Source organism: Rhopalosiphum padi, chromosome 3, assembly GCF_020882245.1.
Source record: "Rhopalosiphum padi isolate XX-2018 chromosome 3, ASM2088224v1, whole genome shotgun sequence".
Lineage (NCBI taxonomy): Eukaryota > Metazoa > Arthropoda > Insecta > Hemiptera > Aphididae > Rhopalosiphum > Rhopalosiphum padi.
The window spans coordinates 4,647,680-4,675,608 of NC_083599.1; the positions used below are offsets into that span (position 1 = coordinate 4,647,680).

Genomic DNA, 27,929 nt, shown 5'->3' on the forward strand with positions numbered 1-27,929 from the left:
CCAAATCCTCGGAGGAACGCCCCGAAATTAAAGCCCGTACCCATATACCCTACAATAATAATAATAATAATAATATGCGTATTGCTTATTCAACACGAATATGAATATTTAGAATTACGCCATGTCAAATATCGTATTTCAATTTATTCACAGCGGAAAGCGTTTGTATTCGTTGCTTTTGGTTGTCCGCACCGTAAATAATCACAGGTCGTGACGTGCGAGATCGACGGTGTTTCGTGTGGCTACGCGGGGAAAAAAAACAAAATCGCCCGTCGAAACGACGTGTCGAAATGGAGAGCGGTCGCGTTATCTTTGCGCCGCAAGGATTTACCTACACACCTACATACCCGTACGATATATCGACAATCGTAAAATAATAGCATTTAAAGTAGCCGGCTGTCCGTATAGATTTATTGTTCGCACCGTCAAAGCCGAGTTCCCCGTACCCCCCACGACATATAAACATAACATAATTTATTCATATAATTATATAATATAAGCGTATTACCTATTTACCTACATATTATAATAATATAGGGATCAGTACATTTTCCAGACATTCAATCGCCCGACACTATATTTGCCCGATACTACACGTCTTGCCCGGCAATATCAAATCAAATTATCAATAAATTTGTGTCAGAAATTATTCAAAATTTCAACAAAATATTAATATATTATATCATATTATTTACAAATTAATCTTACATTCGAAATTTTACAACTTATAATAACACATTTCTATGACATATCAAGTCGTGTTGTAAATAAATATGGTGATACGTCAAAATATCCAGGTAAAAATATCCCCGACATAATATCCCGCGTAAATATTAATTCAAAATTTAAACCTTTTTATAAAAGTTAATTTTTTTAAACATATCCTCTCATTTTTCAAAAATACACAAAAAAACTATTAAAATTTAATTTTTATTCTTATTTTTCATTAATTATTTTAGTTTAAATTAATAATTTTAGAAACTGGTATGCTTGCGTGAGTTTATGACTTATCGGGCTTGACTAGTCGTATATATTTATACCTTTGAAGTAGTTATTACATTGTACAATCAACGTTTTTGTCATCCGTTATATACTAGTTGTTGATATCAGTAAATTAATTTGATCTCGATTTCAAGATGTACAATAGTCAAAATACACGTTAAATTCTCGATTGAAAATAGAAAAGTTAGAAAAAAAGCATTTATATTTAATTATAATTTGCGTTTATATGCCCTAATCCATAATGAAATTTGGTATTTGAATTATAAATAAGTCAAAACAAATTTTGGGACAAATCCATTTTATTATACGGTGTAGCAAAACAAAAAAACATACAAATGCATTAAATAATTCACAGCTTTGGCTCATCAACCTTCGTCGTAGCGTTATTATTATACGCCTATAAAACGATATCATATATGTGTTGCGGTGGCGACGTGAAACGCACTGATTGATTATCGGTCCGGTCCGGTCCGGTGTCTTCAAATCGGAAACACAACACTATAATATTATACACGACGACCCTCGGGTTTCGCGCGATATCACCGACGCGGTCGCCATCATCATTTCCGCGAATATTCGGTGGGAAATTCTGAACCGCCACCGGTGTTCATATATAGGAATGGCGTGTTTCGGTTCCGGCGACCCTATTTGTACCGCGTCCTAATGGCAATTTTTTTTTTCAATTACGTCGTCCGTCCGATTTCAAAGTCTGAGCACGTCATTTTCTTACATCAAAGCCGCGTCAGCGGTGGCGATAAATCGTCAAATTAATTCTATTTGAAATATCCGAGACGTATTCTACGCGCGCTGCGCACAAAATACGATTCGATTAAAAACGTTCATAAGACGAGTTGAAAATGCGTGTTTTAATTTCTATTACCATTTTATTATATTCCTTTGTGGGGGTATGATTAAAATATTCTATAACCATTTTCCGTCTTATTATTATTATTATTTCTATCGTCGTTATCGGCGTATTCATAGCGTTTCAACCGTTTAGCCGTTCGCGTTTTCTATATAATAGTATAGTATAATAATATGATGTTATATACAGTGCTCGAATTGGGAAAAATTAAGTAGAGGAGCTCAATCCAAAGATTTAAAAACTGCGTTCCAAATGTACAGTTACTTAACACAGACCCGTGGGGGGGCATTGCCACCCCCCACCCCTGACAACCTTAATTATATTTTAAATACCACTTTTCAACTACACAGATATTTTAATACTACATTCATACTAGTTACAGAATAGATATGCACAATAAATTATAGGCAAAGAACAGTATGATATTATAATCAATTAATAAGCAAACTACAAAAAAATATATATAAGGCCATAGAAGTGATAATAATAATAAATTAATAAACTATTATCAAAAGTAATTTTGATACTAAAAATTAAAATTTGTAAAATTCGTTATATTATAAATTAAAATCCACATTATTTTGATAAAAAATATTTTGGACATAAGCCGTCCCCTAGTTCTTTTGAAAAAATAAAGTTGGGGTATGCATTAAATAAATAGTAGGGGAGCTCCGTACCCATGCGCAAACTCACCCCCCCAATTCGAGTACTGGTTGTATTTGTATATAATAATATGAACACTGTCATATCAGCTACTGTCTATGTTAAAATCTCTATGTGTAAAGTTACCTTTGAAATAATTATTTATTATTAATATTGAGTATGATTTACCATCTCAATAATTTCACGCACTCGCATGTTATTCTGTTCTACTGTGGATTTATCTAACGCTATCATATTTTTTTTTTTTATAGTTGACTATATGGTGTCGTATCACTACCGGTTTTGTTGTTGTTTCTTGCGAGATGTATATTATATTGTTTAGTCGTTATAGCGTTAAATGATACAAAAAAATGATGCAACATCATATCGAATAGGTATACCAGATTAAGGTCTAAACAGAAAATACTTTCGGCCCCTAAGATTTTGTCCACTATTCAGTGGATTCAGTTTGTAGGATGTTTTTTGTTTGATCGATCCCGAAAAAAAGTCTGATATTTTGAGGTGCACGTTAGGGCTGTTTAACTATATATATATATATATATATGTAATCACATAAGACGAAATTGTTTTCGACTAGGTACGTCGTATACCATTGAAGTAATACGTACTATAATATTGACATGCTCGTGATTCTAAGTAATAAACGTCTGATTGTCGTACGCGGAGACATTGAAATCTCTAGGGTTAGAAATAAATCAGTTGAATGAAAACTGTTTCTTCTCTTCGGACCACCACGAACAACCACTACCGGCTATACCACGCACCGGATATGAACGCAATATACATATACTTACTTACTGTACTATAGACTATGTACTATAATCACATATATCTATATATATCTATATATATCTATATATATATAGTTTCTATTGTCATCAGATTGGTTTCGATACGACGCGCGTGATCCCGCATATTATCCGTATACACGTCGCCCGTGTCGTGTATACTAAAAAGAGCGTTATTGCGAACGTTCGGGTTGAATTGTAAATAATATGTCAATATTCTCGGATCCCGCAGCGAAGACCTAACACGAATTTACCTACCGTTCGGTAAGGCGCGGTCGCGTTCCCTAAGTAGATTGTTCGGTTATTCGGTTACCGACCTCATACATATTATAATCTAAATATACGTATATGTATCTATCAATATACATGTATGTGTGTGTGTGTGTGTGTTTAAAAACCGCATACGAAAATACTCTACCGCTAAACAAACTTATCCGCTTTTAATGTGACGTTTTATCGAATAGTATACGTCTACTACTACTGCTGCTAAACCAGTCCGGTTTACTCAAAAAATAAGTGACTCAAATCCTCGCACGCACGAGCCATCGTTTAACACAGAGACGTAATTGTTAACAAATCTCGTATACGTGTATCATAATATAATACATATAGGTATTATTATTGGTGATGACTCGGCGTATCGTTATTTTACCTATTATTATACACCTGTAATGCTCCCAAACGCTTCTAAATTATAATTATTTTGATCAGAGCACTGCGCTTAGGATCGACCTGACAAACTCGCCATCGAAATGTTATTATATTTGTTTAATTACTGTTACGCGGTATTTCCGTAATGCCATTTTTCATTTTTCATTTGGACAACGCCATTGGATTTAAAATATTTACTACGTACTAAATGTTAGGCGTCCGGGTGAACGGGAGTGGATATCCGAACATAGGAAGCTAGAACATCGTACACGTACAGTACGCAATAACCCCCCGGATAAAAGTACATTCGTTACAATAAATTACTATTAAACATATCAGAACTACACGGATGGTACAAAATTACAACGCCCTCACGCCCCTACGTACGGGGGGTGTTAAATTTTTCATTGGTTTTGTGTATAACCGTACGGGCGGGTTCTAACTGGATAAACACAAAAACTAATTTTAAATGTTATTAACATGTTTTTTTATTATTTGCATGGGATTTGTAACTTTCTTATCCTCTACAACTGGTAACAGTGCGCAGAATAACAATAACTGCAGTTAGTAAAGTATTATTAAGGAGCTGTTAAACACACGACCGAATAGTTATTTTTTCGCGTGTATCGTGAGTCTTGCACGTTTTTGTAGTACACTATTATAGTGTATAAACGATTTATTAAGAAGTACGTTGGAAAGAAATATTATTATTGCGAACGATAAGCAGATCAATACGACTTGAATAATACGTTTTGGAAAAACTATATTTTAAAATAAGTCGACAATAATAAACATTATTAACAATATATTCTAAAATAACGAGCGCGCGATCGGACGGAGACGAAATCGGAGCATCCCAATAATAGACGTTTTATCGCATATATTATATTAAATCGAGAATAGCCGAAATCTATAGCCGATTTATTCGTGTGTAAGTTTAGAAGACTTTTACGATTATTTAGAGAGCTATTGAACCAGTGCGGTACGGCTGACGTGCCTACGTATATTATAATTAAGGTTAGGTTAATTAAGTATATATTGGCTGTGCAACCGTCGTATTTTTCTTACCCACCGACGACGACGACGACGGTGACGACGACGGTGACGGTTTTTAGACATCTCCATCGCCGCGTCGGTACAATATATTACAATATCATGTACGCGGTGTACACGTGTACGCAATATATTATAATAGTTCAGTAAGTCGAGAACTCGTGTTTCTCTAATGAAGGTCTGGGCTGACGTAATAAATAAATAATGACAACGGGCGCGGGAAACGGCGGGTGGGATTCCCCTACGCAATTTAGGCTGTAGGAAAAAAATTACGTGTCGTGACGCTTTACGGTCGTTTTGTTGCGTTTAAATTTAGTGCGAACGAAATCGACAAAGTTACTCTCCGGCATATTTGTCATGCAATGCACTCGTTCGAAGTGCTTTATTTTTCACTTTTTTTTTTCACGGTGACATTTCGTGGACAGCACCATTTGTTTTTCGTGCCCCCCCCCACCGCGCGCCGCCAGCACCGCCGCCGCCAGACTGTACCACGCGTGCTAACTCGTGACCCGCGAGAGGGCAACACGGACCAGAAGCTCGGAGGGTAAATTATGCGTCCTGCTGGAAAAGTTCCCCGTAACCTGCAAAAACGTACTTAAATTTGAAAACCTTGGGAAAAAATAAAAATAGTCTACATTATTTTACGTCTTCAAAAGTAGTTTATGATGACTCTTCCCCGAACTCTCACGTTGTTCTTAAAACTTACCGCATTTACCGCCGTCACTTGTCGCCGCCGTCCGTATAATAATACCTAACGATATTATCAATTTCATCCCATATTCCCGTTTCGAACAAACGAAATAATTTATGAACGTTTTAAACTTAAGAACACCGCCGTGGTTCGACTAAAAGTAATATCAATTTGGAAAAGTGTAATGTATTGATCGAGAATCCTTCGGGTGAAAAAAATAAAGAGAAAAACTTGTGGCCCGGACCGGCGTTATAAATTTTAATTTGCGAACTATACCAGTGTTGTTCGATTATCGTTTTGTGTGTGCATAGTACTGCTATTAAATGTTCCGCAGAAAAACATAAATAATAAGTTTATTTTTGATATTTATATAAAAAAAAAACAAAAACAACGGGATAAAAAATACTCTAAATTCAATAATAACGTGTCAGGACCCTTCGTACGAACATTATATCATATTATTTAACTGTAATAATACCATCAACGCATAATTTGCAATACACTGTTTCGGTACGTACACACATTTTTAGGTTTCAGATATTTTATTTCTGCGCGGTAGGTCGTCGAACGGTTTATATATATATATAATACAGAGTGATTCTTTTATCATGAACCACTCGTTATTTCAAAAAGTATTCATTTTTTTACATAGTTTCAAGTTGTTAGAAAAACAACGTTTTTATTAAAAAATTTATATTTTAAAATAATTTTTATCCTTATATTTTTTTAAGTTTTTACTTTTTTGAATGACAAAGTAGAGTTATGATGCGTGGAGTGAAATGGTACGGGGTTACCTCGCAAAATGTTTGTCCACTACTCCGCTTGTCTAAACTTTAAATACGTATAACTCATAAACTACTCGCCCTAAATTCGACTTTTATGTATCAAAAATATTCAGAAAATTCTTCTTCTTTGGAATATGAAATTAAAACTATGTTGTCATTCAAAAAAGTAAAAAACTTAAAAAAAAAATAAAAGGATAAAAAATATTTAAAAATACAATTTTTTTAAATAAAAATGTTGTTTATTTCAACAACTTGAAACTCTGTAAAAAAATATTTTCAAAAAAATAAATAATTTTTGAAATAATGAGTGGTTCATGATAAAATAATCAGCCTGTATGCGATGCCCAGTGTTTTGGTGCGGTTCAATTCGATGTGTGTACGGTACACGCAGAGTAAACACGGGCAAATACAAATAACAAACTTTGAACATATATAATGTTATGCTCCATTTATAAATATCTTTTATGAATGGATATTATTCGCTAACTTTTTTTTTATTTATTTTTAACACAGTCAGTGGAGTCGGACTATTATGCAATACGTCTACCTGTACAAACACTATACGGCGAGCCGACGCGTTTTTCCCGCCTTCCTGAGGGAAAACCAAAAGCGCGACATAATAATATACGTACAATGTATACATAATATTATTTATACGTGTATTTGTACGTCATGTTATTTTCATAAAATTAGTGAATTTCGTAATCACGCGTGCGTGCGACGACAAACATCGATCGGAATAAAAATCTGGTCGAAAAACCGCGCTGTTTAATATGTACGGGCCGTGCAGCTGTACCGTGTGCGTGCATCGCAATATTTTTTTATGTTATATGCAAGTGTACAATTAACATAAATAACGCATGAGCTATATTATACGAGTATGTGGTGATTTTGATCCATCGCATGCGTTGCCTAGTTTGGATTTGTGTCCATTGCGGTATTCAGATGATTTAATAACCCGGTGGATGTGCTATGAAATCCATACAATGCTACACGCATACGTATTATGAGGTATTCGTTAGCGGATTCAGGCATAATACGATAAGAAATGTGTAGGACCTAACCTAACCTAACATAACCCAACTTAGAGAATATCGGGACTCAAAATGTTCTTAAAAGGTATACGGCATAAAAAATAAATACACTAGTTCAAAAATACTAGTCAATTTAAACTTGAAACAAATTCCGGAAAAAAAGGCTAAACAAAAAAATTACTAAAAAATTCTTACTAGAATATTAAACTTAACTAGCCATCAAAATAATATTATTGAATAATATATTTTATGTATAGGAAAAATATATTTTTATTCTTTCAAATTTATAACATAAATAAATTCTATAGTTCTTAGGTAGGTATTATATACACTTATAATATAAAACTAATTACAGCCAAAAATAAAAAATATAGATTTTCATTAAGGATATACCTATACTTAATAAATTTCGTATTACAAAAAAAAATAATCAAAATTACTACTTTTTACTTTTTAACTCCCGAAAACTCGCTTTTTAAAATGGTTCGAAGTTGACAAAATTATAAATAATCATCAAAATGTGTAGTTATTTTTAAAATTTAAATTGTTAAGTTTCAAATTTCAAAGTAAAATATTTATATTTACATTTAATTAATTTATTTTTTTTTGATATTTAAAGTTCAATTCAATTATTGACGAAATTTGAGATGATTCCAGTTATTTATTTATTTAATTCAAAAACAATATACGTGAATTTATTTTTGCTCAAAATATTCATTTATATTTTATATATAATTGTGTATAATTGAATTTCAAAATCAACTCATTTATTACATTGGACTACTTTTTAGTCTTTAACGATGTATGTACACTTGATATATAGATATACCAGGATGGTTACCTACTGGTCAATAACACACTTTTTTAAATTATTTATTATTACCGTTAAATGGTGAATTTTAAGTGCACATAATATCATGGAATAATATTGGTATCGCTTTGCAGATAGATTGTATAATATTATGTTCTATATGCTAACATAAAAACTATTTATTTGTATTATTCATAATAATATATTAACTGTGAAATCGTTTTGATATTTTTTTTGTTAGTTATTTTTTTGCGCATACCACTTTAATTTAAATCAAGTATTGTAATATATTATATGAGATATAAGTAGAAGTATTACATTTTTTTTTTTTTTTTTTATAAATTTAAATTATAAAAATACTGCTAGAAAGATATCTAAGATGGTATCTAAGGTATATTTTTCCTCGAATGCCCGCCCCCGCGTATTCACTCCCGGAGGTAATATTAATGTAAAACGTGGCATGACCATCGTGTTGCAAAACATTATCGAAGTCAGTTTTTTCACGTAATATCTCGACGGTTTTAGCGCTGGGCGTGGGGAGGGGGATAAAAATTACGTAGCTGCCAAAAGTGTAAAGTACTGCAGTGCCCACCACACTGCCCTCCGCGCTCCTGCGGACCACTATAGGTTTCCATTATATTCGCATATCGTATTGCGAGCACGCTGGTGGTAGATACAGCTGCAACGGGCGGTATACATGCGGTGCGTTGTGGCTGGTTGCCAAAAAAACGCGTTTACCACGGCGAAGAGTATCGTCTTTGAACGGGGGAAAAAAAAGGAATGAAGACAACATTTTAGAGTGAGTGAAAGAGATAAAAATACGGAACGGTGCGGAGTGATAACGGTATATATATATATATATATATATATATATATATATATAAGAGAGAGAGACGCAAACGCATTCATTTATATACAAATATAATATATATATATATATACACACTTAGACGCACGCACATGTACGTAATATGAAACAACATGACTCCGAAGTCGTTAGCCCTTTATTTTTATAGTGAGACACCAGCCGACCCTTAACGCCAACCCCTTCACCCTCTTCAATGCCGTCCACCACTGGGGCATCGGTCCTCCCAGAGCTAATTTTCCAAAAAAAAAAAAAAAAAAAACAGTTAATAACCAAGAACGTAAACACGACAGTTCCCAGTGACGTTATTATTTTAATGAAAAATCCAATAGGCGGAATATCATGAGCCTTACCGAAAAAAAAACTACGACAATGAATACTTGACCGTATAAAATGTATATAATATTATACAGAGTGATGCACCGTTATTTCCCATTCAAATATGTATTTATTCAAATTTTTTTTTTAATTTTTTAAGTATACATATTTTCATACAAGTTTTGAATTTTCTTAAATTTGTAATTATATTGTAATCTAAATCTAAATAAAAAATTATTCCTTGTTACCGAGTAATAAGTTATAAAATTATAATATGTACCTTTGAATAATAGTTCTACATTAAATATAATAATATCCAGTATATAACTTATTAAATTTAGACAATTTTATCAAATATAAAATAATTTAAGTTACCATAATTTTCAAACTATTAAAGCTAGTATATCGTTAACTATTACCCTTAGTAGGTCCATAAAGTTTAATAACGCATACACTACTTGTTTAAATTTAGATTTAAATACTTACATAAATTTAAAAAAAAAAATACTTATCTGCTTAATAATGTTCAGTAATAAAAGATTGTTCTTATTTATAAAAAAAATAAGATTGTATTCCACGAGAAACTCCTTAAATAATAATAAAATGTAAGTCTGAATTTTAATAAATGCATTATAAAAGGATGAAAGGAGGGTGATCATGCTTGGTGAATCGTCAAATCACCCTGTATACATACACACGCACACACACATACACACACACTTTCGAGGGTAGAAGGCTTAACCGTTGAGCGGCCTCTGTGTGCCGATTACGTTTCTCGTGTACGGCTTAAGCTCGTTCCGAGTATTAACCGTACGGTTATTTTTTTTTGTTTTTAAGTTTGCAATTATTATTCATTCCTCGTTTACGTGATTAGGATATTTTTGTTTATTTATTTTTGTACATGTCTTCCAAACATGTAATTTTTTGCTAAATGTATATTATTCACCAGAGCAACTAAGTAATTTTTTTCCGTGTTTTTTTCAGCCCCGGAGAAGAAGTTTGATGTATATCAGAAAAGAGTCAATAACGATACTATACGAGTAACTTGCATGGTCTCTGGCGTTTACCCAGTACCTAGACTTACCCTCTACAACAACTCGGTCACAGACAAACAGTGAGTAGTTTTAAATTTTAAATTCTTATTTAAAATGTATAAACTTTGGTGTATCGGTAAAAAAGGTATTCATTTATAAATTTATAATTGTATGTTTGTTTAAAATATCAAAGTATGTATGTACCAGGTATATTGCACCTACTACAAAAATTCCAATTAAATTTATAAATAGTTCTAGTATTTATATTAACACCAAAATCCAGAAACATAATAATCATAATAAGGCGTTTTAAAAATATTCATAAAAACAACTTAAAATGTTCTATACCATCGACGGCATTTCACAAATTGAATAATTTAAAATTTTAAGATCAACTACCATCCAATCATACATTAAGTTCACATCTAATAAATCAAATAATCGATTTTGTTTTTTTTCCAAATAAACATTATTGCCAGTGACAGAATTATCCAAAATCGAATAATGTATAAAACCACGAAATAGGTACTAATCAGTATACTATAAAAACAATCAAAACGAATAATTTTGTTAGTTTATCATCAATACTACACCACACTCGTGTTTAAACAAAGTATTAAACAATATAATATATCATGTGACAAAAATTTGACACACTTTACACATTTAGTTAAAAAACCCTTTATTTTCTTATCAGAAAAAAATTATTGACCAATATACAATACCCCCCATGTACTATTTTTGAAGAATTCTCAATATTATGTAATTTTTACACGCTCAAAGAAATTTCTTGTATAAATACTTGATTCCCTTTGTAAGTGTAACTTTCATAATGAACTTTAACATCGTTAATATAAGTTACTAATTAATAATGTAAATATTTATTATCAAGTAGTTTATTTCGATTTATGTTCCTTTATACTATTAATTATTAAGCATATCAATCGGCTAATTGTATATAATATTATTGACTAATAATCTTAGTTGTTAAAACGTTTTAACGTTTAGTTCAAAAAAAAAAAATAATAAAAATAATTTTACAATGGTCATTATATTATATACGTGCTAGTATCATCAAATCATGTACGGGATAGACTTTTTCATAATAATAAATTAAAGATGTTGATAATAAATATAATTATTTTGAATATTTTTTAATATAACTTTTTTATCTAAAATCATTGTATTTTATTAATTTTAAATTTTGATTGTCATTCTTTACTGTAATTTTGATCTATATTCAAATTTATATTTTATCTACATACCTATTTATTTGATCCACAATAGGTGCATCGGTAGATTATATTCACAAAATGTGATATAGTTTACTGACTTTAACAATTTTAAATGCAAATTAGATTTTGTAGTACTAAATTTAATTATTCAATTAACTTTATGGCATACATTTAAAAGCTAAGCATTATATATAAGTATTGTGAACATACGACAATAGAATATCTTGCATTTGAATTATTGGTATATATATATACATACATTAAGTTATATTATGATATTTAAAAATTATAAACGAAAATATACAGTAAAATACAGTATACCGGAATACATTGAAATGTTCGATAATGTACCAAAGTATCTCTTATCATCCAGTTTCACTTGGCAATTATTTTGAATAGTAACGCATAAGGCACTATCATAATTATGAAAAGTCTCGAATTACATAAATAAGAAATAAAGAATTTGAAACGATAGGCATGAAAAGCGTATATCACTCGAGAACTTTATAATAATTAAAGGTATTAATCAGGTTAATTGTTAGTAAAAAGTTATGACATAATAATAGATATTGTTAAACATGATATTATGCTGTTGTTTTTTTTCACTAATTTTAAAACTATAAGTTCATTTTTTTTTTGTTTATTTTATTAGTAAGCTAATAAAATTAAAATTCGTTGTTCATAACATGATGCTATGTTGTAAAGTTCAATTATTTTAAGTTATTAATATTTTTTTTTCATTTGTTAGCTATTATATTTTATATTTCAATTATTAAAAGCTTAAATAAATTGTTGTTCCAGTTTTTAATCATATACTTCAAATACGATGTACATACACATAATGTTTTACAACGAGAATAACAAACCATAATGTTTTCGTTTAATATATTAGACATTATAGATTAAAGAGAATGTCAAGTACGAAATTAGTGGCGTACTTTATGCATTTGACGTAAAAAAGAGTTCTTTTGTAAAGCAACATTTTTTTTTTTTATAATAAAATCGATAAATTTTCTGGTATGTGTAGCATGTAAAAAGAAAAAAAAAGAAAGATACAGCGATATCGTGTTGACTATATAACAATATCGCGCGTAGCAAAACCATAAACGGCTATCTTCGCTGTATTTCCATGGTCTGGGAAAACTAATGTGCAGACGAGATCGTTATTTTGAATTTAGGGCGTTATAAAAATTGTCACCGTCGACAGTGCACGCGCATTTATTATGCGCTGTTGTAGAGTCTCAAACAAGACCATAGCACGGTACACAACCTAACGGAGAGAATACAATTTAAAACAATGTTCATAAAAAATAATAATTATAAAATAAATAAGAATTACAATAATATGTATGGATAACTTATACTTAAATGTATACACGCAGAGTATTATAAAATTAAAGTCGTATTACATACGTATTACGATTAGATTTATTGATCAGTCGAATAAATTTAGTACATTTATAAATTTATACTACATATAATTAAAATTATTTGTTTTACTCAACCCACTCACGCGTGTATTGATTCATGCAAACTTTTGATACAGATATTCAATTTTTTTCTTAGCATTATAGCATCATTATTTAATCTTATCTTCTGGTATCTCATTGTCATTAATGATCATTATATTATTATCATATTTTTTTTTGCCAGCTTTATTTATAGAAATAATACAATACAATTAAATGGGATTTTATAAAGGTATGTAATTAATTTACCGATTTCTTTAGTTCTTTTTTCGGATACTCTATAAGTCATAAAAATATTTTTCATGTTTTGAGAATAAATTGCATATATTTCAATTAATAGGCCAGCAGAGCGTTGACAATATTATGTTATTTGGGTGCCAACAAACAATAAACATAATAAAATAAATAATTATTTTATAATGTCAAGAGTTTTAAAATTTAATAAAACTTAGTTTTTTAAAATGTTTCATTTATATTGCAAATAAATATAAATCTAAAATCAATTATTCAGCATTAATTAATTGATATTATTTTTATGATTATTTCAAATTTTAATAGTATATTTAAAAAATTATAGCAATTAGTTATTGTTTATTAATATGGATATTATTTACTAATCAAGAAAAAATGTACAATCAATCAATACTGCAGTCTGCAAGGAATTTGTACAAATTACTAACATTAACGCCTTCATTTGGCTCCAAAAAAGCATAATAGTGAATAATACAAATCCGATTGATAAGTGATAACTGATAAATGTATAACCATTAACAAGGTAATTTCTGAACTAAGGCTATCAACGTTGATAAATCATTCATTACCAATGTTTGCAATGTGTAATCACTATCCAATACAAAAACCGTCTATACCAGGATATATACATAAAAAAAAAAATAATATAATATATATGAAATAATTTATTTTTCATAATTTCATTGAAATATTTCATGTGGAGAGAAATTCATTTTTTTAATATTTCAATTGGAACATTTCTAGTGATTTGTTTAAAATTCAGAACTCTAGTCATATCCATACCGCAGCGTGGTGCAACGGCTCGGAAAACCAGAATAAATCGGTCTACCACGTCTGAGTGGCGCGATGCGATATAAATATAATGTAATATAATAATAATAATAATAATAATAATATGGTAAACATACTAAGAAAAAACCATCTCGAACAGCGGGCGACAGCGATAACATAATATCAGACGACATTTGGTATTCCGGCGAAGTGAATAATATTATAACGGGGTGGGTGAGATAGCGCACCGCTGCTGATGTGGAGTTGAAATGACGTTCAGTAGGTCTCTTTTTTTTTATTATTATTATATTTTACACACCTTCTAGTCATAGTAATTTCGTTGTTTTTTTTATTTAAAAAAAATTAAAAATTACACATTTTTTGTTGTTTTTTTTTTTTACAAATGTTAAATACGATTAAAGTTGGCAATGTCTGAAGCGGCGATGTTAAATAATCAAGGGTTTTTAAACACAAAACGGGTGACGATGACGTGCGAAATTAGATACGTACACGACCGTGATGGTGACAAAAAGTGTACGCGGAACGTTCAAACGATTTTCATTTATTTATTTATTTAACGCCGACCGGCTGGAAGACCAAAAACGTCGAGTGCAGAAATAGATTAATGTTCGCCTCGGCAAACGGTGGTACGTGTATACGTGTATAATAATATATAGTGCGTCGTGCGCGTATATAATATTATGCGTTTTCGTGCACAGGGCGTTTATCCTATTACACGTCCGCCCGCTTATTCGGTATGTATATCGTATTAAAACACTAGTGCACCGTGACTTGCAAGGTTGCAACCTAAACTCAATGACCGACGTGCCGTCCCCGTTCGAGTCATCGAGAAGAAAACGAGTATTGGGATTTTAAAATACAGACATATTATCATCGTATAACTTATGACGGTCGTCGGAAATCGTTGAAAAACTGGACGGTTCCGAGTCGAGGAGGCGTAAACCTGAAATGCACACCGAAACGATCGTCGTGTCGATCTCTATAAAATATGTGGCAGTTTTTCAAAACCGTTCTGACAAATCGTACAGACGTCTGTACCGGACGGCCAGTGTTTTAATAATGACGGCGCATTAATAATAATATGTCTTATCCGCAAACGCCGCGGTGGTCTGACCGGCGGGTCGGCGCACTGACGATTATCGTCCGGTCGCCCGCGAATGCGATCGTCACGTAGTAGGTACATAACAATATTATGTTAATGTTTGATACGACTTCAATCCGCAAACGGGCCGAGGAGTAGAAATTCTAAAAATTCGATTCTAGACGTTCGTACTCGTACGCACTTGATGATACAAAGCGAACGCACCGTAGAATTAGGTATGCTAAAATATATTTAGCGGTGGACATTAACGCCTTTGTACCTGCAGCAGTGGAGTCTCCCGTAAAATGCGCGACCACCCTTCACCACATCCGACTCGTAATAATCCTGAAATTATAGACGTCGGACCGACGGTTTCTTCGCGCTAAACGGCATTAAACCAGCGTCCGTCTTCCGTCGCGTGGTTTGTGCGCCAATCTTTAAACTCATCTAAACAATATATTACATACTTCCGAAATCGTTATTATTACCGTGATAATTATGTAGGCGAATCGCCGGTGGTATCGTGTGTGTATTTTTTAAAACCAATCGATTCCGGTGTTGTGCCTGTTTTAAAATTGCGACGGTCAAATATTTGACGTAGCCTCAAAAATCGCACCTTATTTATTATTTTAACGTATTCGAAACGTCGGATACCTATCATAATAATAATAGCCAAAGTCTTGCGTGCGTATCGTGTGACCGTCGTGTGTATTTTTAGAGTATTAGCTATTAACCGGGCATCGCGGCACACTATTATACGCGGTTGCCTTGAAGTTAAACACAACAATTAAAAAATAAAAAAAAAAAACCAAGACAACAGACGGACAGCAAAAATACGACGACGAAAATATACAGTGCGAAAACAATAAATCGACGTTGGCTGTAACAATAAGGGAAGAACATACAAAAATCGATTTGACGGCAGTCGCTGCTGCCGCCGTCGCCGCCGTCTCCGGTTAACGGTAACAAGAGTGTTTTGTTGGATGGGAATCGGAACGAGATAAAATATTGAAAACGATTCTCTTATTCTTATTGTTTTTGTTAAACACAACGATATTATGCAATATGCAAAAGTTCGCGATCGTGTCGCAGATATGCTAATTTTTCGGGCTCGTACACAATACCCACAAGCATGTCGCATGCTACATATAATATATATATATATTATTATTAGGAAGTACATTTTTGTATGGTTACGTCGGAGTTCCACACGACGATTTTCAAACTATTCAAATTACACAACATGACGTATACACGCAGTTGTGCGAATGTCAATAACGATAGTTATATTAAATCTAAATAATTTACAACAACCGCGGGGCGCAGAGCATAATAATTTATAACGCTAACGAATTTATGTTTTAAAAAAAAAAAAAAAAGCATAAACGTATCACGAGACATAATAATAACAATAATAATATTATATAGTTGGATGTAACCTGTACGTATCAGCATAGATTAAATGTTGTTGATGTCTTTTACGGATATTAGAGAACATTTGAAGCGACTGTTTGAAAAAAACCGACAAATTATGATGCTGATATTGTTGAAGGATAAAATAAATTAACGAGTGACGTGCGTAGTTAGTGCTGTGAATTCAACGATAATGAATACAGTGTATTTCGTCCTGAATTAAAATTATAAGTGGAATAAACTACATGGGTTATAAGATAAAATTAATCATTAGTTTATTTCCATTGTAAACACAAAATTTTATTTAGCATATTTTAGACATTAGTTAGTGCAAACGCATATTAATGATGTCGTTTGTTTTTTTATCCTGATTACAAATTCGGGACAAAAATGATGAATTTGGCTCAACTTAATATCATTATTTAATATGTTTAAGATTGAAAAGTATTTCCTAATTTCAGGGTGAATTATTGATTTCATAAGTGCTTTTTAGTTGATCGCCGTCTTTTGGAGTATTACTATTTCTTGTAAAAATTCAAGTCTAAGAATAATTTCTGGTAAAAAATCTGATTGTTAATCCGAATGTGATTAAAAGTAAAATATTCCCAATACGTTTAAAATAGCGAAAAAAAGTATTAATAAAAATTTGAAATAATATAGTAGTAAATAATTTAGTTTGTAAAGTAGTATAAATAACGAATAGTAATACTATTAATAATCACTATATTATATAATATTATATTATATGCGACAAAAATCAGTTTTATCTAATATTATATGACTAATAGTAAAAATAAATAATTACCAATAGAAATTTAAATATATAATAAAGTATCCTTTGTAACATTGTCACAATAAACCAACTCCACTGAAAACCATTTTTAGCGTATTCAGTGAAATATTATTAATAATAATAATTATTTTTTTGGATTATTTTAATAAAATATATTATACATATGAATGTATAATATAATGACACACCACTAAGGATATCCTCTTATTGACAATTTTTAATTATTTATAAAAGTAAAATAAACGTATTTTGATATTATTATTTACTAATATTTTATTCCGATTTTACATTATATAATTAATAATTTTTTTAGGTTATTAAATAACTGTTTTTTAATAAATCTCTTGTATTTATAACATACAATTAATATGAATTCCAATTTAATACAATTATTATTATAATAATAACCTATTCAATTATGAGATACATCATCAACACCTACTTTACAGCTGAGCGAATTCCCCAATTTTATCATAAATATCCTTCCAAGAATATTTTTATTTGTCTCTCTCTATATATATATATATATATATATAAATGTTATTGCATTTGATCATATACATTTAAAATATTCTGCGTATATATTATATAGCAGTAATTTCAGCTATTTAAATAACTGCGAATTAATCTTAAAATTAATTTTGAGTTATTTATCATATTTTAAAAATGTTGAGTTCTTAATACTGCAAGTATGTTTCATGTTTTATTATAGGTACATATATAATAATAATTAAAATAATTGTATAAATAACATAAATGTTTTCCGTTAAAAATTATTGTTTCTTAATTTTTTTTTTTTAATTATTTCTAAGTTCACAAAAATATTAAATTTTCGTGCTACTGATACTATTTTATAAATAAAATCACTTAAAGTATTAAAAAAGAAAAAAATTGCAAACTATTATGCGAACCTTGGGAAACTGGCATGCTGATACAATATAATAAATAGTTTATATTTTTATTTTATGTTCGCAATTTAGTTTAGAAGGATAAATATAATTTTAGTCGTTCTGAAAACCGGATTGGAAATAATTTACCTAATCCCGATGTTCTGGCACCTTAGGACTTGTACACATATTATAATAGGTAACTGTCGCACGAAATTTCATCAGGAAATTAGTTTTCACGTTCAAATTGGATGCGCAACGATTACTGAGTTTCGTTTTATATTGTCTTCAACAGTGACCTTATAGATAAGTCTTAGATGGTGGTAGAGTGGTATATATTAAAAAATATATGATAATGGCTATTTTGTACTATGAAATAGATTAGATAAAACGAGAAAAGTTTCGCCGGTTGAAAAGTCCTCCGAGTCAATCGAGCGAAAAAATCGTTATTTGTGTTTATTTTTATGTATGCATGTGTGTGTGTACATTTTTTTTTGTAAAAATGTCGGGAATTTACATAAACCCCGTGTACATTTCGACGTTATTACCATCCACCTTTCAAACAGTCAATTCCACTCCCAAAATCGGGTCGACTGTAACGCAATTTTTGTCACACGGGGACGACACAAACGACATCTCTGTTCATTATGTATGTATGTCCGTAGTGTATAATATAATATGTAACGAACCGTCTTGATATTTACCGCACAACGCTTAATATTTTAAGTCTATAGGAATGGAGAGGTACATATTGTATTCGCGAAATTCGTTTCAATTCTATACAATATGCAATAGCCACGGATCACGTGATTTCGTTATTGATTTTTTTTTTTTTTTTATATTATATTATATAAACAAGTTTATACAATTCAACTACTTGTTGTTCGTCCAATTTAATGATAACCGAATACCGACTTTTATGACGTGCGAGATAAATATATATATATATATGTACAAAAGAAAAATAGGTTCTATTGGGGTCGCGCCATTTAAAATATATAATATTATATACGTCACTGGGTGCGTTTTTCGTTTAAGATATCACGAAAATAAAGCGTGTGGCGTATCGTATCCGGCATCCGCCAACCAGCAAGATCCGAGCTTATTCTATGAAAAAAAAAAAAAATCGATTTTATTTTGAAAGCTGTACACCACAGCTCGATTTATACGTCCGTTTTTTTTTTTTTTTTGGTCGACAAACCAACGCCGATCATGTTCTGAATAAGAAATCTTTTTATTTGGTTTTTTTCCGTCGTTGATGTCTGTTGTTTTTTATTTTTTGGACTCATAAACAGTCTTATGCGTATGCCGTTCGTATTGTGTCATCATAATATACTAAAATATTAAAACGTGTGCTTGTGACGTATTGTGCGCTGTCTTGTGAATGATCGGCAGTAGTGAATCGATCGTTATCGGTTTCATCTAGTCGATTTATCATTTTAAATATTTCAAATAACACTGGCCGGTGGATATCGGTTTGAATATTTGATAAAAAAACACAATTATATAGACAGGCGAAATATAAAAAAAAATAATAAAAATAAAAATTTAAATTTAAATTATTGAAATATGTAATTACCGGATTCCAGTGAAAACGACCCCGCGTTGTTATACAATATTGTTTATTAAATTATTAAAATGTGTATATAGATATAATATTAATACTCAAAATAAAATGTTATGACGTGTAGGTATAATATACCTACCTACCTACCAAACAACGCTTATAAAATATAAACTTACCGTCATACACTGCACTATACGATATTGTTTTATTATACCGTCAAAATAATTTACAACTACCAAATTCTGTACATTAATATCGGACCAATGTTTTACAACCATGTGTAAACATTTTGACACACAACCGTATCGTACGATGTCTCTGATGCGTACGAATTATGCCGTGCGTGCATCACGTAACATTGTGTGTATAGCGGCACAGTATGAATATTTTACTCCGCCCACTAGATCGAGTGTTGTAGACGTCCGTGTACGTGACCACGCCAAGACCGGCGATTTTCAATCTAAAGGTCTTGACCTCTTATTAAGTTTACCGGTTAGTTTAGTGTGCGCTTTGTTTGTCACGTCTGATGGTCGACCGCCCACGATATATTATGGTACATTCACTGCTTGTAAATAATAAATTAAAACAATCTTAATTACCGCGAAAAAATACTTAATATTATCTAATTTGACGATCAACAATCACTGTGACCTAGGCGACAACCCAGATACAGCAATATCATATGCGTCTTAGACGGGTGGTTTATTATATGTATTCAGCAGAGTTTACGATTCGGCAAAACGCTACGACCACCCGCCGCCGGGGTAGTAAATTGATGCTGGGTTTCGCATTACGCGGGTCGAGATCGCGCTGGTGCCGGATATGTAGATTTCATTTGTTTCCGATTTCATCGAGAAATTTCCGTTTGCACCGGCCGACGGCGGCACCGCCGGAAGTGCTGCACAAGAACGGGATGCCGTCGCGGGGATGGAAATGATAATAAAATAAATAAAACCATACACGTACGCACACATGCACGTGGCAAACTCACTCTTAGGTTTTATTTTAATTTCCATAATCAACAGGTCCGGGACTGCCGAGCATATTTATTCGCGCGAGTAATCCGACACGACCATTATACTTTAAGTCTCGCGCCGCCGACCATAATATACATTGACCGTTTTACGACCGGGCAAATTCAATTAAGCTAACGAAACGATTTCGCGGCATTAAGTTCTCGTGCGTGATAAATGGTTTTTGAGCCGACCGTCAGCGAATAAAATGTTTCCTCGATCGGTCGGTGCTTGCCTACCCACCCTTGGCACACGCATATATAGACACAGCGCCACCGTGAACCACACCCTCCTCGCCGCCACTTGCAGCAGCACCCTGCTCTGTTGCAACTCTCTATATTGCGATATATTATAGTCTCGTGTTTCTAACGACGACATTTTTTACACGATTTTTATTTTTTTATTATTTTTTACAACTCCGTCTGAGTCCATTGTATTTTGCGTTGTACCGAAGACTTTATACATATACATTGCTATAATATACACCCTCGTTTAAAATCGATTGCTGCGTATTCCGCGTAGTCAGTGAACGATCGTTTTTTCATCGATTGCGTTCGCATTCGATTTGTTTTCAAATCGGCGGGATGATAAATTATAATTTAAAATAAAAATAAATTATATCTGTTTTGTTTTAATTCTACGTCACGGATCATTTGGCGGAAATGCTTGATGTCCCATTGTTCGCAGATAAATGTATAATTAATAGTCAATACATTGAAACATATTGTAGTATACGTGTGATATTTATGAAATTATGATGTAAATACTGATATTACACATAGAATAAAGTATATCTTACGATAATTGGTGATTCGAAAAGAAAATTTTCATAACAAAAACCTAAATTATTTTTTTTTTTTTTAAAAGCAACATTTTGATTATTTTATTTCTAATAACAGATTGATACCATGTCTGTGATTCTGTTGTACTATAATACTAATACTACAGAGCTCATTCGAGAATGAAGTCAATCTAATATAAATCTAAAATTAAATAATATTTATAGTTTTTATTCTAACAGAACAAATTAGGTATCATAAAAAAAAAAATAAAACCATAAAACATATCAGAAATTTAACCTATAATGATACTTTTTAAAAATGTCAAATTGCATTCATTTTTTTCGTTGAAAATAGGTTAATATTTTAATTATTTAGGTACCTTTGTACGTTATTTGTCACGCGTTGTTAATACAATTACCACTATATATAAATTGTTCAAACAACAGTCAACCAACCAACACGAATTATTTTGTAAATAAATTGTAATAATTTATAATTCTTTTGTTTTGCACACTCACACATACACTCGTCATCCTTCAACGTTGGTTTTTCATTAACAGAAAAAAACTTTATTTACCGTTGAAAATTGTTTTTTTTTTTTTTTTAATTTAAAACAGTACTATATACACATTCGACAATATCGCATACCCTGTGAACACTCTACGTTTTAATAATGCAATTAATTCGAATGGATTTTTTTTTTTTTTTAACTAAATACGGATGTTTTAATGAAAATCTGCCATTGACTTCCACTTAAAAATAAATTAAAGTTTTATACTGTTGATATATTTTGAAGTATGTGCAGAAAAATTCACCAGCAAAATTGTCTATATCTTCTAAATATTATTAAATAAGTAATATTAGTGTCTGCTTCGAGTTATTTCTAAGACACGTCTATTTGAAATTTACTAACACAGCAACACCAAATAAATTATCGAACTGTAAAATGAATAATGTTATTCTTTTCCCACGAGAGTTGTACAAATTATGTATCGTATTTCAGTGAATAAAAATATGACTTATACAACGTGATGAAGTAGACACAGCAGTGTTTGGATAATATATTATCCTGAATTTTTTTATTTCAATATATTTTGTTATGCATTTAAAAAAAATTAATCTACATTCAACAAATACCAATTGTTGCTTGTTATCAAAATGTATTCCAAACATTTAGAATTTCCAATTTAAATACATCGTTTGAAAATAAAAAGAAGTCATGTAAAAAAATTATTGAACATTTAGTATACGAGCTTATTCTAAAAAAAAAAAAGTTAAATTGTTCACGACCACTATAATATATCATTGAAAATTTTAGAGCGTCAGAACGTGGTTTTGCATGTCGGTAGAATTTCGTTATACTATTGTGCTCTCTTCAGCTGCACATCACAAACGACACAAACCAGTGTGTAAAGAAAAATTATGTATGTGATTATTTAATTTTACACCACAGTGTTATCTTTTCATCTAACAAGCGTGAACAATATAATATTTTTTAATTATACGCATATTATTTTAAAAACAAAAACAAAATGTCAAGATATTTAACGAGTTTGTTGTGAATTCATAAATAAACGACATACACTAAATTTTACCCCCTAAAGTACCAACCAGATCAAATTTATGATATAGAAAATGTTATAGTTTTAAGTGAACCTTTTACATCATAACATGATGACGGACGCACAACAAAGTTGAAAAAATTACACACATTTGTATACAACAAATACGTTCTATGCGCTCCGATCGATATATTATTATGACGCTTTGACACTCGATGCTCAGGCTAAAATGAATACCTCGTGAAATTCCCGTTTTAGATAAGTCACGTGGTCGAGTGTGTTAGCGGTATATTTTCTTTTGTAACATATATAGCTATTATTGATCGCATTAAAAAAAAAAGATTGTGTGTGGGTGTAAAGTGGGACTAAATCGTGTTGTTTATTTTGACCGTAAAATTTACAGTTTTTTGCTGTTAACTCCAAAATTAATGGACATTTTATAATATATAATATACAATGTGTATTGTATTTTTAGTTTATGAAAATCGTAAATAAATATAATATATATACACTGTTGAAATCTATGAAATTCAATTATATCCAAACTCTTTTAAGATGATTACTATAACTGATATTATTATGCCAATATATACAGTGTAAATAATAGACTAGATATTAGTTTAAAATAGAATAATATAAATGGTATTTGACACGATGTATACAATTATTTCAAAATTAATATATTTTACTGAAAATCTAATATTCAAGTGTCTTCGTGATTTTATTCATTGTAAGTAAATGTAATAACTTAAAAATGATTAGACAAACCTAAACATGAAAAACATATGATTTTTTTAATATCTAAAGTATTATCATTCTCACTGCGTTCAGATTAATAAAATATCGCAACATTAATGTTTTTTTTTATTATTATTATTATTATTTACTTATCTAAAAGTATCAAACGAAAAATATCGTTTTCTCATCAATGTTCTATAGTAATTCTAAAAAGTATTAAGTTCTCATTTAATTTGAAAGATCTGTGAAAAATATTATTTCTAAAGATATTTTTGGATGCTCATTATTCTTATTCGTACTTACATTTACAGTACTAGCTTTTTTTTCATCCATTATTCTTTTAGGATAACTATACACCAGTGGCCATCTTTCGTTTTTTCCTTTCTTTTCAGACTTAAAAAAAATTCAACTTTAATACACATACAATATTTCCACGAGCTATTTTAGATATTTTGTCATTAAATAATAATATGTGGTTGTTTAAATAGCTGACAATATGTAAAACAGTCTGCACATATGTTTAAACCAAAAAATAAACGTTGTATAATCAATTAGTTTTCATCAAATAATTTTCTTTTTCAACAGTAGAAAATTGCATTTTAATTTTCGTTATAATACATTGACTTTTGTTTCAAATATGGACTGGATAATTTTTAAAATATAATTGTAGTCTATAAAAGTTAAGAGATTTTATAAAATTATATTTACTAAAATTGTTAAGAAACTACGTGGTACAAAGTTTTACACAAGTTCGACAAGTTATACAACACACAAAGAAGAATGTACAGACAGAGTTCATTTTATTTCTGAACAATTTTGTTACAATATTCAAACTTAAACATGTGAATTTGTTCAGTTAATAAATTTAATATTTGTTTGTATAAATAATATTTAAGATTTACTTAAGGGAGTAATTTGTATGCTTTAAATTACTTTAAGAATGACATAGTTGATATGAGACATTTGCCCGTTTACGTCAATTGCGTATTAAAATATTATTGATTTTAATTAAAGTTATTAATAACAATAATTTTCAAGTACACACATTTCTGGAAAAACAAAATAGTTAAATATAGATAAAAATACCCGTAGTTGAAAAAATTGCATAATATTGATCTACCACTATTCAGAAACTATTTAAATTGTTTTAATAATCTTATGGTTAATCTGTTGTAGTTATAATCCGTCATGGAGTGGTCATTATATTATTATACTAAAGCTAAATTTCACTTACTAAAAAAACAAAACAAAAATACGTTACGTTGAGTCCACGTAGTCAATATTATACATCGTGTTCCTAAATACCTAAATAGTATTAAAAGAAAAATCACTAAATATTGTTTAAAAATCAATATCTATAAATATTCTGTTTAAAAAAAAAATGTTTAGTTACTTTCTATTTTTGTACTTAGAAATTAATTATTTTATACTCCATATATTATTTAGATTGAAATATTATTATATTTACTGTTTCATAATTGCATTATTTAATTTATAGCTGTTAAATGATTTCATTTTCATTTTGATAACTATACGTATTACCCAAATGAGTTGTCAGTTTTCTTATATTACTTGTATTGCATACATATTGTCTAAAAAATAATTATTATCTATAGATATAAGAATTATCGGGTTATATCTTACATACATTTTTTTTTCTTTCAAAATATCCACGAAGTTAATATAACGGGAGTCGATAAAATGTAATAGAAATCTAAGTTACAACTAAGTAATTAACTAAGTAATTACTAAGTCATAATAATAATTATTATCATTAGATTTTTATTTCTGCATATTATTAAAAAAAATGTAAGCACTACATAAAACAATTCAACAGTTATTTATGATTTAATAACCATAAAAAACGTTCGCAGAAATTCATTGTATTCTTTTATTGCATTAATTTAACCAATATATTATTACAATTGCAATGTTAAGTTATTATCATACTAATCAAATATAATTTTTATTTACATTTGATAATTTATTTCATTTTTCATTTGAGTCAAAAAAGTCATGGTTGTTTAATGAATCAGATACAAAATATAATTATATTTATAGTTACTAGATAGAGTTTTTTAATCGTTTACAGTAGATTGTAGATTATGATTATATTAGTTCTTAAAAATTAAAATTTATTTATAAAAATAAATTGACATTTTTATATCTGCGCTTAAATACTAAAAATATAATATTAAACCAATAGCATAGTGAACGTTTGGAACAAAAATCTTACATAATAAATTATTGAATTTTATTTACAAATTACAAAAATATCCTTTAATATTTCCAATGACTATTTTCAAGTAGTCCATAATATATCGATAATAATATAGAAATAATATAAACTAAATATAGCTACTCATGTTTATTTATTTATTTATTTTTTTATCTCAATTTCAACTTTATAACAATATATTATATTTGCATTTGATATTTACATTTACAAGTTGTTACCTACTCCTTAGAAACAATAGTATGTGGTGAGAGTAGGAAGTTTATTGCTATTATTTATGAATTCGTGTTTACATCATTACAATTATTTATAATACACAGTTGCTACAACAGTGTTGATAATAAGATAAGAAACAAAGTGAAAACAATAACAAAATCAGTAATAATAATAATAACTTCTACTCAATACGAACAAAAAAAAAAAAACACAGTATACATAATATAATATATAATTTATATTATACATAATGTATATAATGTCAGTACGACCAATGATATTTGTATTTCGTAATAAAGTAAAATAAAGTTGCTTCATTGTGTACATAATAATATATATATATAGTTCATCGTGTGCAATGATCGTTGAGAAATTCACCGAGTCAATTCCTACACGATAATAGACCAGACCGGAACACATTTATCTTGAACGTCAGTGGCCAGGATACGTTTTTAACGTAACTTTTACAGTGAAAACCAACATTTCCGGATATATTGCTCAGACCAAAAACAGAATTATTTCGCTTTGCGTGTTGGCGGACGGCAATAATCGTACAGATAACGAAATAGTTGCCGTCTCGATTTTGATAGACAAATCCCTCCGACAGATGACGGTCAAAAACATAATACTCGTATAGTCGTATATTATTATTGTTGTTGTACTGCTCGTAATTATTATGCTGTTATTACAAAACTGACTACCAAAATATTGTTAGCCGTGGATTGACTGTATCAAAATGTTTGGCTGTTATTAAATGCTTATGTTTATGACAGACGATCCGAGTATACACTTTCAAATATTTTGGATATTTCGATTCGGCATTGATCCTAATAATAATAAATTATAATTCGTTTTACAATTTTTTACTTTTACATTTACGATCGCGCGGCGTCTTAGATATGCAATATAGCTACACCGCCGTCGTGGTTTAATTTGTATACACAATATTGTACATTATGACATTATAATATCGTGATCTTACATTTCAATATTGTAAAATACAATTATTATGATAATAACAGTGTTGACCGGTTAAACTTTTGACAAGGGTGTATTCTTTTAAATCACAACAAAATCCAGTTTAAGCGAATAAAACGCATAAGTATAGTAAAATCAGTATGACAGTGTATATTATTATTTCTATAACGACTAAATAATGTTTTGTATAACCTAGAACGAAATAGGAACTATAAATTCACAACAACTTCCAAAATCGTTGTAACTGTGATTTAAATTTTAAAATTTACACCAATTCGCCTGCAATAGACAAAGCTAAATCACTGACCATGAGCACTAAAAATTATATTCTACACTCCGATCGAGACGTATAACT

The 27,929-nt window shown here is 30.2% G+C and overlaps 1 protein-coding gene across 1 annotated transcript in view; it reads left to right on the plus strand.

Moving 5' to 3' along the window:
* The window catches only part of LOC132923691 (uncharacterized), a 350,681-nt gene that overhangs the window by 248,501 nt on the left and 74,251 nt on the right, over nucleotides 1-27,929 (plus strand). Inside the window, exon 5 of the mRNA XM_060987614.1 lies at nucleotides 10,511-10,640. Coding sequence (XP_060843597.1) covers nucleotides 10,511-10,640 — 130 coding nt within the window. The remainder of the gene's footprint in view (nucleotides 1-10,510; nucleotides 10,641-27,929) is intronic.